This window comes from Triplophysa rosa, unplaced genomic scaffold, assembly GCF_024868665.1.
Source record: "Triplophysa rosa unplaced genomic scaffold, Trosa_1v2 scaffold139_ERROPOS793776, whole genome shotgun sequence".
NCBI lineage: Eukaryota > Metazoa > Chordata > Actinopteri > Cypriniformes > Nemacheilidae > Triplophysa > Triplophysa rosa.
In genome coordinates this window covers 161,029-173,276 of record NW_026634143.1, presented here as the reverse complement: position 1 = coordinate 173,276, position 12,248 = coordinate 161,029, and the positions used below count along the sequence as shown (strand labels likewise).

The 12,248-nt window shown below is 40.8% G+C and overlaps 2 protein-coding genes across 2 annotated transcripts in view; both read right to left on the bottom strand.

Moving 5' to 3' along the window:
• Positions 1–587: 587 nt before the first annotated feature.
• espn (espin) overlaps positions 588–12,248 on the bottom strand; it is a 41,747-nt gene continuing 30,086 nt past the window's right edge. The window contains 3 exon segments of the mRNA XM_057326873.1: positions 588–1,949; positions 4,522–4,542; positions 4,833–4,912. Coding sequence (XP_057182856.1) covers positions 1,802–1,949; positions 4,522–4,542; positions 4,833–4,912 — 249 coding nt within the window. The 3' untranslated portion in view covers positions 588–1,801.
• LOC130549609 (espin-like protein) lies at positions 8,522–11,298 on the bottom strand. Its single transcript, XM_057326874.1, has one exon. It carries the CDS (start codon positions 11,188–11,190, stop codon positions 9,325–9,327), a length of 1,866 nt encoding a protein of 621 aa, XP_057182857.1. The 5' UTR covers positions 11,191–11,298; the 3' UTR covers positions 8,522–9,324.

The following is a 12,248-nucleotide window of genomic DNA, read 5'->3' as shown; positions in this document are numbered from 1 at the left end:
TGTAAAAACAGACTTCTGCACGTTATTCTGCTTGCACAATCTGCTGGTGAAGTGCGGTACTTACATTTAGAATAGAATAGAACTTTATTGTCACTGTTTAGGAACAATGAAATACAGTTTAGCAGCTCTTCTGGATGACAGGTGAACAATGATAAAAAACACAATTATAAAGTTACAAGAAATAAAATATATACAGTAAAATGTAAGAGCAGCCAGAGACCTATATATATGTATTGTTTTTTATGTTTATGTATTATGCAATTATATTTCATGACATTTAGGAATGGCCAACTTTGCTTAATAACCTTCTTTTCAGTCGTGTTAAAGTTTAGCCAAAAAGTCAAAATTCTGCCATAATTTCTTCTCTCTCATGTGGTTGTAAACCTGTAGGCCTATGGGACCTTTTTAGTGGAGCACAAAAGAAGATACTTTGAGAAATGTTAGAACCTTTTTGTTTTCTAAAAAGGTCCCAAAATGTACACAACGTAAAGAAAAAACATTACGTAAATTCACAGAATAAGAACTCAAATTTTGACAAAAATGTCAGAACATTGTCAAGTAAGAATTTCACAGACACAAACTGTTACTTAAACTTTTATTAAATTAACTTTGTCATTGGGAAAACGATTAAAGTTTACAATGACAGACTGCCAGGCCGAAATGAGGAAATACAAGGAAACTGACCGTCGTTTCTTACAGGACAGTAATCAGCGCTAAAACATGGAGGATTTATAAATAGAAAATCTTCTAATGGCAATGACGTCATGTTGTCATTATGGCATCTGATGAACAAAAGCAGAATGTTCCCAAGCTCAAAGAAGTAATTCATGCATTTCTCTTATACTCATAACTGAATCGAACAAACACTCAAAACACGGCCATTGCACGGCGTATAACACACGTAACATCAATGCACGTGTACGCACACTCATGTACACTCGCACCATACGTACACATCCATCTACTTACTCTAAACATATGAACAGATATAGCAGTCTACAATCCACAAGCAGAGCAGGAAGAGGTGATACGTGTTTTCACCCCAAAATATCGGTTTACTGCTTTATTCTGGGCACTGAAGCTCTTGAATGGTTGAATACAAGAACATTCATGACAACCATCCCACTGTAAACTCTTCTCACCGAAGCTCGCTTGAGCAATAGGTAGAACGATATATGACGTTGGCTCCTTTCATGGGTTTTACTCGTGTTTTTATCATCATCTGATATTATGCATGTTCAGACTCACGGTGGCCAATGACGCCACCTTCTGGACAATATGTGAAACTGAAACGAGTTGCTCTTTATGTCATTTTGGGTTAGAAATTGGCTTGCTAAATCTATCAACTACCTAAAATAGCTTGAAAGGTTTTTTGTTGCATTTTATATATACATTTATATATCATGAGGGCATAATCATCGTCGATACTTTCACATATGTAAAATTCAGTTAGCAAAAGGAAGTTATGTCAGAAATAAAGAAGTGTGTGGTACATTGACCATATTTGATAGATTATGAGCACGTGAAATACCAAAACAAGATGTTTACAAGCCAATGCATGTGTTATTACCTATGTAGACATTCAATACTACTAGAGAGCTTGTGTGTGAAGGGTAAAGCCGACGGGTTACATAAGACCCTGTGATTTCTATTCATCTCTCTATCGCTCATCCTCAGAGCTGAATATCATATTTGATACTGAGAAGTGACGTGTGGTCGAACAAACAGAAGGATGTCTGCTAAACCGCCGTCTGCGCTTTACGTCTAATTAAAGGGTCTGTCAGGTGTGAATGGATCAGCTCTATTGTTTCGTTATGTCGCCTTTCTTTAAGATGATCTGCCGTTGCCAGGGTGCCAGTTTGGTTTCGTCGTAGCCCAGCGTTCGTAGTCGCTCCAGTTCCGACTTTTCCTCGTTCTCCTTCTCCATCCGTCGCTGTTCCTCATCTTTTCTGCAGGGGTGAGAAAACAAACAAACAAAAACAAACAAACAGAGAATGTAATAAATGAATACACCCTCAGAGCAAAAGCACTCCAAATGTAGCTATAATCATTTTAAAGAAACTGTTCACCCAATAAATACATGTTCTGTATGACTTATCGTCTGTAAATGCTGATGTTATAGATATTGTGATCACTCTTTCATGTAATAAAAGGTGAATGGAGACATTTACTATGATATTTTGATCAATAACACAAATGTTTATCAACACATTTTTTATGTTCCATAGAAGAAAGGCATATGGCACACGCTAAACTGAGATGTTCACTTTTGGGTGAATTTTCTTTAATCATGTCGCCTACAGACATTATGAAGAAATGATGTCACTACTTTACATTTTATTTGAGTCCTCTTTAATGTTGCATTTTGTAAGATTGGGTATCGTTTGAATTTGATCAATTCTGATTCTTATCCAGTTTTGATTCCAAAGTTGTAAAAAATGAGCCTGTATGGTCATTTCGCCTGCTGCTCATAGGTTGTTTGCACAGGACGTCACGGCACTTCACGAAGTGCAGATGGAAGGCAGCAAGTAATTTTCTCCATAGGAATTCACCATCACAAACTCAAAAGACTTATATTTTGTGTCGTTTATGATTGTTCAAATCGATTAAACCATGAAACCACAACGTGTTTTTAGCGTGTAGCAAGAGTTTTTGTTCCTGAAGGGGGAAATGCGAGAATTGACAGAAGAACGGAGATAAAAGTGCCTCGTAAACCTGAATCTGCGGTCTGGAGGTGCAGGTCGGATAACTTTCTAAAACGCGTAACAAGGTTTAAAGGGAACGCTGGGTATAGATACACGTATGGCTTAATACGTTGTAATAGCCGTACACTACTAGCATTCAAATATTTTCTTTTCTTAAAGGGGAGGTGCAACGATGTGTCACGCATTCTGACTTCTTTACACTGGTAAACGTGCTGTCTTCTCATGCAACACATGGTCAACTTGTCAAAAAATGAGTTGGGCCTATTACGTAGTATTTCTGTGCTCGATACACTCCCCCAGCAATCTTACAGGTTTCGGAAAGTTTTTTTTCGAACATATAAAAATATATTCGTAACAGTTTTTCTTAGTCCCTTATTGGACAATTCTCCCGGAAAAGCACGCGGCAGCAAGGAAAGCTGGAGAAGGAGCATGCGCAGACGTCACTTTCACTTGTGTGCAGGAGAGAGAGAGAGAGAGAAGTTCAGGTGTTTGTTTGTTCACTACATTTGGGTGATGAATGTTATATAATTGGTGGATATAATGCTGGATTTGGAGATGGTTTGAAACTGATGTATGGAGCCGTCCCAGTGCTAAAAGATGCCGGACATGAACCGCATGCGGTGAGTGAAACTGATGTCTGTGTTTTGTTGGCAATGGGTGCGCACGTGCTTTAGTTCAGCCTACCCCTCCCCCCCCGCACACGCCCGTATGCTTTCAGAAATAATCGTACAGCTGTATCTATCTTTTATAAATGTGATCAAACTAAATACTCTTCGAAGATACGAAGTATGCAATACTACTGTATAGGTACTCAAGATTTATATGAGATTGGCAGAAACAGCTTGTGTTACGGCCGCTTTAAGAAAACCCGGAATGTAATGCTTATTTTAAGCTTAAGAGGCCGCCATTTTCTTCTCGATGACATGAAATGGTTGCACGCACAGGCCAGACACAGACATTAATGCAGACACACTAATCAGTTCTTCTGTAGATATAAGGTGCTGTAAAATAAATAAATATAAATATAATGCTAAAATAATAAAGAAAGAAATTGAAGACGATATTTGGTGTATTTACATACATTTTAATAAGCCCATTGTTGGTCGGAAACAATACAAACAGACACATTAATGACCAAAAATATCTTTGCAAATTTAATATATAGCCTAAATGAAATTAAATAAATTTGATTCAGATTTGGACTTTTTATGTTGATACCGTCTTCTCTCTCTCTCATTTATCAGCTGACGGGGGCTGATTCTAATACAGAATAAATAACCAAACCGCAAGCATCTTGCTACCGTGTTTATCAGTATATTCTATATGGTGGATGATAATGTCTTAATTATCAAACAGCCGGTAGTTTAAAGTTGTGATTTAATGCAAATGTTTACCTTGAACAGACGCTTACTGAACGCGTTCTTCTTTAATGGCATCATATACATTATATTTATGAGCACTGTTTTGTGTGTATATATACACAGAGCACAGAGTTTTGTGTAATAGTAAAATTACAGTTAGTAAAACTATGTCTTTTTTGTAGATATCAGCAGATCACAAGTTAACACGAGTACATGTCTGAAAATGTGCACAGGAATTGAAGAGGAACTGAAGCTTTTATATCAAGTATCCGAAACCTTCTGATTCTGATTCTAGAACTGGAATTGATTTTCGATTGACAACCCTACTGTTTTGATAATCACTTAGAGTAGAAAAGAATGATGATAAATAAATGATCACAACGACTGCTACTACCACAACAACAACTATCACAACTATCATCTACTTGTATTGGCAGTATTGGCAGCTGTCTTACCTTTTCTGTTCCCTGTCCATCCAGGAGTGAATAAAAGAAACGAGAGGATTTTATGTATTTGAGTTTTGTACATTGACCTTATTCAACTACAACAGAAAACATTTTAAGCAGCACAGTCAGGAAATATTTGACAGTCCTATTTGCTTCTTATCACAATGATATGGCAATGGAGAAATAATGAGAGCAAAAAGGCAGAAAAGCACAGAACATGTTTGAACAAGAGAAACCTTTATAACGAGAAGTAAAAACCCTTGACTGACGGAATGATGATGATGTTGAAGCAGACGAGAGCTGACAGAAGCTCAACTTACTTCTCTTCGTCCATCTTCTTCTTCATAATGTCTCTCCTCCAGGCCGGCAGGGACGCCAGACGGGCCGCATCCTCCTCCTCCTGTCACACAAACACACAGAACCCACAGCCATGATGACCTCATACACATGTCACACAAGCTTTGTTCACAGCCTAATCCAATCTGAACATCCAGCGGGAGGATTTACATTACAACATTTAACACATTTCAAATCAACTGGAAATCCAATTCAAAATTCATCATTAAAGGGATACTCCACCCATAAATGCCATATGCAAAATCTTTTTTTTATGAGATATGTAGGAAAGCAAACAGTTCTGGGGCACTTTTGAATAATCTTCCCTACTATGGTAGTCAATGATGTCCCAAAAATGGCAGTTGTTAACTGATTTTTGCCAACTATCTGTCTTTGTGTTCAGCAAAACAAAGACATTTATACAGGTTTGGAACAACTCGAGGGTGAGGAAATGATGACATTTTCATTTTTGGGTGGAGTATCCCTTTAAAATGATATTAAAACATAAAAACAAAAGCCTTACAATGTATAGATATTGTTGTTTTGCCATGATTTATATATTTCCAATCTTAAATGTAAATTAGTCAACACACCGTTTCAAGCTGTAAAGGGACGTTCACATTTCGTGTCTTTTTGCGTGCGCAAATTCATTATTTGAAATGTAGACGCGTGGTATCCGCGCTCAAATAGGGAGCGACGCGGTCATGACGCGCATGCGGTGTGGCGTGCTTAATTTTCTAGGCGCGCTGCCGCATCGAGATGAAAATATTTCAACTTTTCAGAATGCTGCACGCGCACCGCAGGTCATGTGACAAGAACCAACCAATATAGACAAGCTCAATGAAGATGGAGACACAGATGATCACAGCATTATTAAATCTAGTAGCAGAGATATTGCGAGGTATTTTCCATCCATATAATGCATATATCCTTTGTTTATACCTCCTCGTCTCAACGGCTAGCGTGGCCCATGGTTGCTTAGCAACAACCGACGCCAGGAGAGCTCAAACTCCTAGGCGCTTTGTGGAAAAAAAGAGAAAGCAGTGCGGCTCGTGTTTCCCGCATGGTTTTAGACGCGAAATGTGAATCGCCCCTAAAGCATTGAATGGAATCCAAATATAGCACAGCATCTGTTTTAATTCAGTTTCACCCACTTTCTCTTTTTTGGTTCAGGCTGTTGAAGATCCAGTAAGACAAGAGGTGTGAAGAACACCCCAGAACACCCCAACCCACTTCAACATTCTCATAAAGAAGGAACTGTGCCAGTAAAGCACCAAGTGAAGATTTCTTCTCTTTTTGTCAGACAGGCAACAGGGTTGACATGTGATCTCTAGTCTTCATTCAGATGGTAACTAAAGCCCAGAGGAGGAGGTGTGGCCATCTTCAGCTTCTTGTTTCTCTCTCCACACAGATCCATTACATCACTGACAAACGGTAAAATAATCTGGGTCTTAATATTTCATGATTCCCCTGGGAATTATACGGCAAGAAAAAAAATACAATGTAAGAATGACGGTGAGAGCTCAAAAAGGAATGACGTCACACTTTAATGTCATGACATTTCATGCAGGTGAAGCAACAGTTTCAAGTCCCATCGCATTCTATTATTTGATCCCTTAAAACTCATCTTCAGCATCACAAGAGGCAGCATACAGTATGTGAAAGTTGTTCTTCATGCCTTAACATGACTTGAATGTAACTCTGCACCCCTGCCTCATTTAGTATACACGACTCATGAATATGCAAATCCCGCCGGACCATAGACGTATAGATGCTGCATTCAGCCATTCCAGCCGCTGCTAAAGCCGGTTTCTTAACGCACACGATTGTTGGGAGAATTTTTCTGTGGCAATGGAAACAGGTTAAGAGTTTATAATGCGCGTGAAACAGCAGTCTATACACCATCGTTACAGTTCATATCTGTGACCACGCGCTCAAATGAGCTATGTGACTGCTGATGGTTACAGGTTTATGATGTTATGTTTCCAATCACATGATTTATGCAGAAAATACTCAACGGTGGTTTAAAATGATACATTTACACATGGTTGGTCTTAAAGCGTATTAAAAACACCACAAACTCCTTCTGTCATCATTGCTCTTATTGATGTGCTTCTCGAATCTATTGACTCATTCAATGGCAGTCGGTAAAAGGTTATAATCATGTATCATCAATACATCCGTGAGTGTATCTGTAGGACTCTCATGAAAACAGAGGCCCGGCTTCATATTTCCCTCCACATCAAAGAAAACTAATCGGTTTCCCTTCAGGAACCACAACCTGACGGTTATAACTTCATTCATTTGGCTTATTTACAAAACGACAAATGTTTTGTGCAAACCTTCAAGTCCTCATCAAATCAAAACGTCACCCATTTAACTTTGTTAACTCGCATGACTAGTTTTGTGGTGAACAATTAATCTTTGGAAGTCCGTTTTATTTCATCTCTGATGATGTCAGGTTTGGACAGATCATCTGTTAACTCTTTCAACTGTCAGTCTGCTGAATCTACTTTCATACATTCAATCCATAGGGAACCGCAGATGACAACATCTTTTTGTAGGCTAACCCGGAAGTTAGCGCCGCGCTGGTTCCCTCGACCGAAAGCCTATGATTTTTTCCCATAGACTTTTAGTAGATCGCCAAAAATAAGCTTTGTGATTGACAAAGGTTTATGATACTTAGACTTATCAAGATAATCTTTACAAACTAACACAACATTTGTTATTTTTGAAGCCTAAATAATACAATCACCAGAAATAAAACGCTAACATGACGCTATAAACAGACCACAGTGCGGTCGCTCGATATCAACGTCACCACCAGCAAACCTCCCACAACTCTTTCAAACTTGATTAGAAACATGTTCCCTGGTAAGTCGTTTCTCTGTGAATGAATCCCCATCCATGTTTTTTTTTTGAGATTTGTTTCATTGATGCATTTGGCAGACGCTTTTATCCAAAGCCACTTATATTGCATTGTACTATACATTTGTGTTTCTGACTATGTGCAGTCCCCTGGGATCAAACCCATGACCTTGGCGTTGCTAGCGTCACGCTCTGACCACTGAGCCACAGAAAAACTAGATTTATATGCCTGATGACGTCTAACATCCCCGCCACAGGAAGTAGTCGCTTTTAGCAACCGCCGTTTTAAAGACGCATCAAAGGTTTAAAAAATCACGAGCGGGTTAACTGGAGTGTGTTTTGTCATAGATTAAAATGTGAAAATACTCAGAGGTTTTGTAAGCCACAGACCTTATTTCAGGCAATTTACAAAAAAAAACAATAAAAAAAAACATTTCCTTAGGGGTGATGGAAAGGGAGGTGCTAAAATGCTAACTCGCTTCTGGGGTTTGCACACAAAAATATATAATCTCTGTAGTACTGTATAAACAGTGTAAAACACAAGCCACACCCTCTATACTCATTGTTGGGTATTCTGGTTCACGTCACAGTCACAGAAATACGTCACAGTAAGTCGATCACAGCTTCCGCTTTATGCAGACTTGAAGTTATTGATTTAAGCTATGAATTTGTTTCTAAAAGTTACTCAAGTTGTTTATTTATCTGTTCTCACTAAGGTGTCAACATTTTATTAATAATGTAATAGTGCGATGTCACAAATGAAACTGTTACCACTTCAGAATTTTATTAAACAATCTTTGGATGCATTTATTTACTTTCAGCAATACTTCAAAACAAACAAACACTTCAAACGTGGCTATGTGAAACAACTATGCCAGATAAACATCATAAATGTCCATGTTAAGAGTAAAAAAGCTGGTATGAATATGAATGGCAATAAAAAACCCGCATCTGCTTTTTAAAATCCACAAAAAAGATCAAACTATAAGAGATAAACTTTTGGAATGGCTACACACAAGTAAAGCATTTAATGAAAACATATGACAAGCGCTCGTCTGAATAAAAGCACCCGCACGATTCCTCTCGTCCTGACCTACATGTGATGACCGCACTTCTCTTTTGTTACACAAGTTCAAGAACAAAACAACTACATGCAAATGACTTCAGTTAATGAACCGGTTTAACATAACATCTAAACACAATCCATCTGTTGTTAGACGTATGGGCTGACTATGAACTGTTGTTGATTTGAAAGTGTACACTTCAGTTCTGCTGGACCGATGATGTGAACGCTCACACACTGCATCATGTACCATGAAGTGCCACTGACATCGCTTAACTGTTGTGAGGTCTGACAACCCAGAATGTTTCTGTTAAATATGGAAAGAAAGCTTTCATATCTACATTTGCATCTTTTAAGCCTTTATTAGTTTCTCTTCCGTTCAGTATATGCTGACAGCGCTCAATTGTTTGCATGCAGCATTGACGTTTTTGCCTCCCTGACCACACAAACAAATCTTTTTTGTTTGCTGATCTGCTTAACACGAGGCATGCAACTCTATCACCTGCTCATTGTGCTTCATCCTTCAAAGCAGTTGAGCCACTCGGTCAGATGTCAAACATCTCTGCTTCCTTCTCTTTCCAGAAGGCAAAGCTTCGATCGATGTATCTGATGATCTCCTCATTGCTGAACTCTTTAAGTTCATAGATAAGCTTGATGGAGTCTTCATCGGGCTCCTCTCTGGTGTGAGCGCCGGTGGGTTGGAGCTGAAGACTATCAGCTGTTATGGTTGGCTGAGTGGTGGTGTTTTCTGGTTGCGGTGAATCCTGTGCTTCAGTACTGCTCTTCTGTAGCGACGCATTGTTTGCCATGTTCTCAGCTGGGGAGGAACACTGTTGGGTGGCCGGTAAAGAACCCTCATTGGTATGTTCGCTGGAGACTGCTGGCCGTGAAGAACTTGAGGGGTTGGCATCAGGTGGAGCCATCTGTGATGTGTTCATAGATGCCTGCAGAACATCCGGAGGTAGAATGAGCTCAGCCGCCTCCAGCAATCCTCCGCCTTCGACAGAGTCGCCAAAATGCTTTACCTTTATATCTTCAAAACCATCCGACCAATCGCGTTTCCCTCTCTCAATGCTCTCCATCACCTCTCGGTGGAACTGGCGGATCACTTCCCATGGGTGGCTGCCGAGCCGGTCAAACATCTCGTAGCAGAGTAAGTGGCGAAACTTGCGTTCTCCGCGGGACATGTTCATCTCAAGCAGTTGGAAGTAGCCCAGCATGAAGAGGTCAAGGGTTAGACTGTCATATTGAACGGGTGACCCGTTGATGTGTGGAAGGAAGTGCTCGGGCCAGTACATCATGTGAGCGCGGCTGAGTCGACGGATTTGCCGTGTGGGCACCTGGCTCATGATGGTCCTCCAGTGGCCGAGAAGATTTCCCACCACCTGTCTCTGTTTCATGAAATGCAGCAGCTGATCGTCCTCGGTCGTTTGCGTGCTACCGTCTGATTCGGCTAAGCTGTGGTAATACAGGGAATGGGAATCGTTCGTTTCAACACTCAGGGTCTTCCCTCTCCCCGCACACTTGTAGGACTCGCTAATAGTGTACTTCCTCCAGTGTTCCAGGAACAGAAACACAATCCTCTCCTTTCGCATTTCGATGCACTCCTGAACATAGCTCAGGTCTGTTTGCACCTCCAGGCTGCGCGTGAGTTGCTCTGAGTTTGGTGCGCGATTTGCAGGGAGGTCAGGACAGTCCGAGAATGACGGTTCAATACTTTCAGCAGGCTCGCTGTACGACAAAGTGGCGTGGGACGGTATTATAGGTTCTTCATTCACTAGGGGTAAACTTGAATCTTGCTGCCCATCTCCTTCTTGATAGTGGCTTTCGCTTAGAGAGAGCAACAGGTCATCCTCCAGAAGGGGTTCTGCTGGGTAACTGCATTCGCCGACCACTGGCAAGGACCTGGTACGCTTGTATGTGCGGTTCATTTGGTCATCCTCGTGGCTATGAACTTCATAATTGGCTTTCAGGTTCTTTACCGACACGCCGCACTGCTTGATCTCCTTTTCCACATCCTCTCGAGTGGAGAAAGATTGCGATCGGCCGATGCTCCCGGAATTGGACATCTCCGACCGACCCGTTCCGCTTTTCAGACCCTCGTACGTATATCCTTGATTGATCATCTCCAGAAGGTCGACCTCCTTACCCCCCAGAGTGGCCAGGAGGATGGCCATGCTTTTGAGCAGCGTGGAGATCTTGCTGCACCAGGAGGGCAAGTCCTCTGCTTGCCCGTGAACTTGTTTGGGGTTGACAGAGAAGTGGTCTTGATTCAGGGCCGCTGACACGGGGAGGAGTTGCTTCAACTCTCGCTCCAGTTGTTCCAGCTCTTTCTCCACCTCCGTCACTTTGTGCATGACCTGCAGGTTTTCGATCTGCCTCTCAATGCGGATGAGGTCGTCCTCCGTCATTAGTTCCCCGAATGGACCCAGTATAGCGTTGTGCACGTGTGAATAGTGCCAGTCTTGGGCCTGATAGTAGCCACTAGCAGCGAACTAAAGCGAGTCAGAAGAGGAGAGAGCGACAAAAACAAGAGAGGGAGTGTCCTTCAGCGGGTTTGTCTCATACCTTACATTACAGTCTCCTCACCCCATGCCTTTTTAACATTTACATGAATTTAGTGGTGCGATGATACCGCCTTGTTATGACTTTACTTGAGGAGGAACTTCAACCAAGAAAACAAAACAAATTGTAGTTGAGGATGGTATGGTAACATTTTTCTAAGGGAATTCAAAAGAAGTGCCAGGGTTGTATAAGAAGAAGCTATTCATTATTTTTAGGGAATATTCTGTGCTATTGTCAAATGCATAACATCTGTGGCATGTTGTTAAGCACTAACGGTATTCTTTGTGATGTTTTTTTTTTCTGTTCAGTGCAGTCTGCTAGGCTTTCATTTCCCATTCATTTTTTCCCAAATTAGTGTCTGAGGTAGCCAACGCCATTCCACAGATACTTTACATTGACCTTAGGTCACAGACGACCCAGAATATTCCTTGTGAATTTATAGAAGCTTCAATGTGGAATAGCTTGCGTCTCCAGACAGCTTCACTAGGTTCCGCTAATCTTAATAAACCCATTTGTTCAGAAGATATGATGATGAACTTAGTACACCGATGTGTCAGATCCAGTGTGAAGGGGCTTTGCATCACACCACTGAATGTCCATGTAAAAACCATCACCAGTCAGACATGTGTTGGGATGGTCACATCAGCCCCGAATGATAAACACTGCATCACTCCATAAAGAACAGACAAATATCACACTGCACAACATGCACGGACAACCCTTTCAACTCGACCAGATCTGAAGCGTTATGCTGTACTATGAGATCCACCTGCTTAAATCACTTTGTTTTAGTTTAGTTGTTCTTGTGCAATAGATTATTTGTAATTGGATATTTAATATTTAGATAGGCTAAGTCTAAGTTTTTCATTTATGTACACACAAGTGTCTTACCACCTGCGCCCAT

What these genes read in the sequence shown, in the direction of transcription:
- LOC130549609 (XM_057326874.1), bottom strand. Translation starts at nt 11,190, where the DNA reads ATGACGGAGGACGACCTCATCCGCATTGAGAGGCAGATCGAAAACCTG.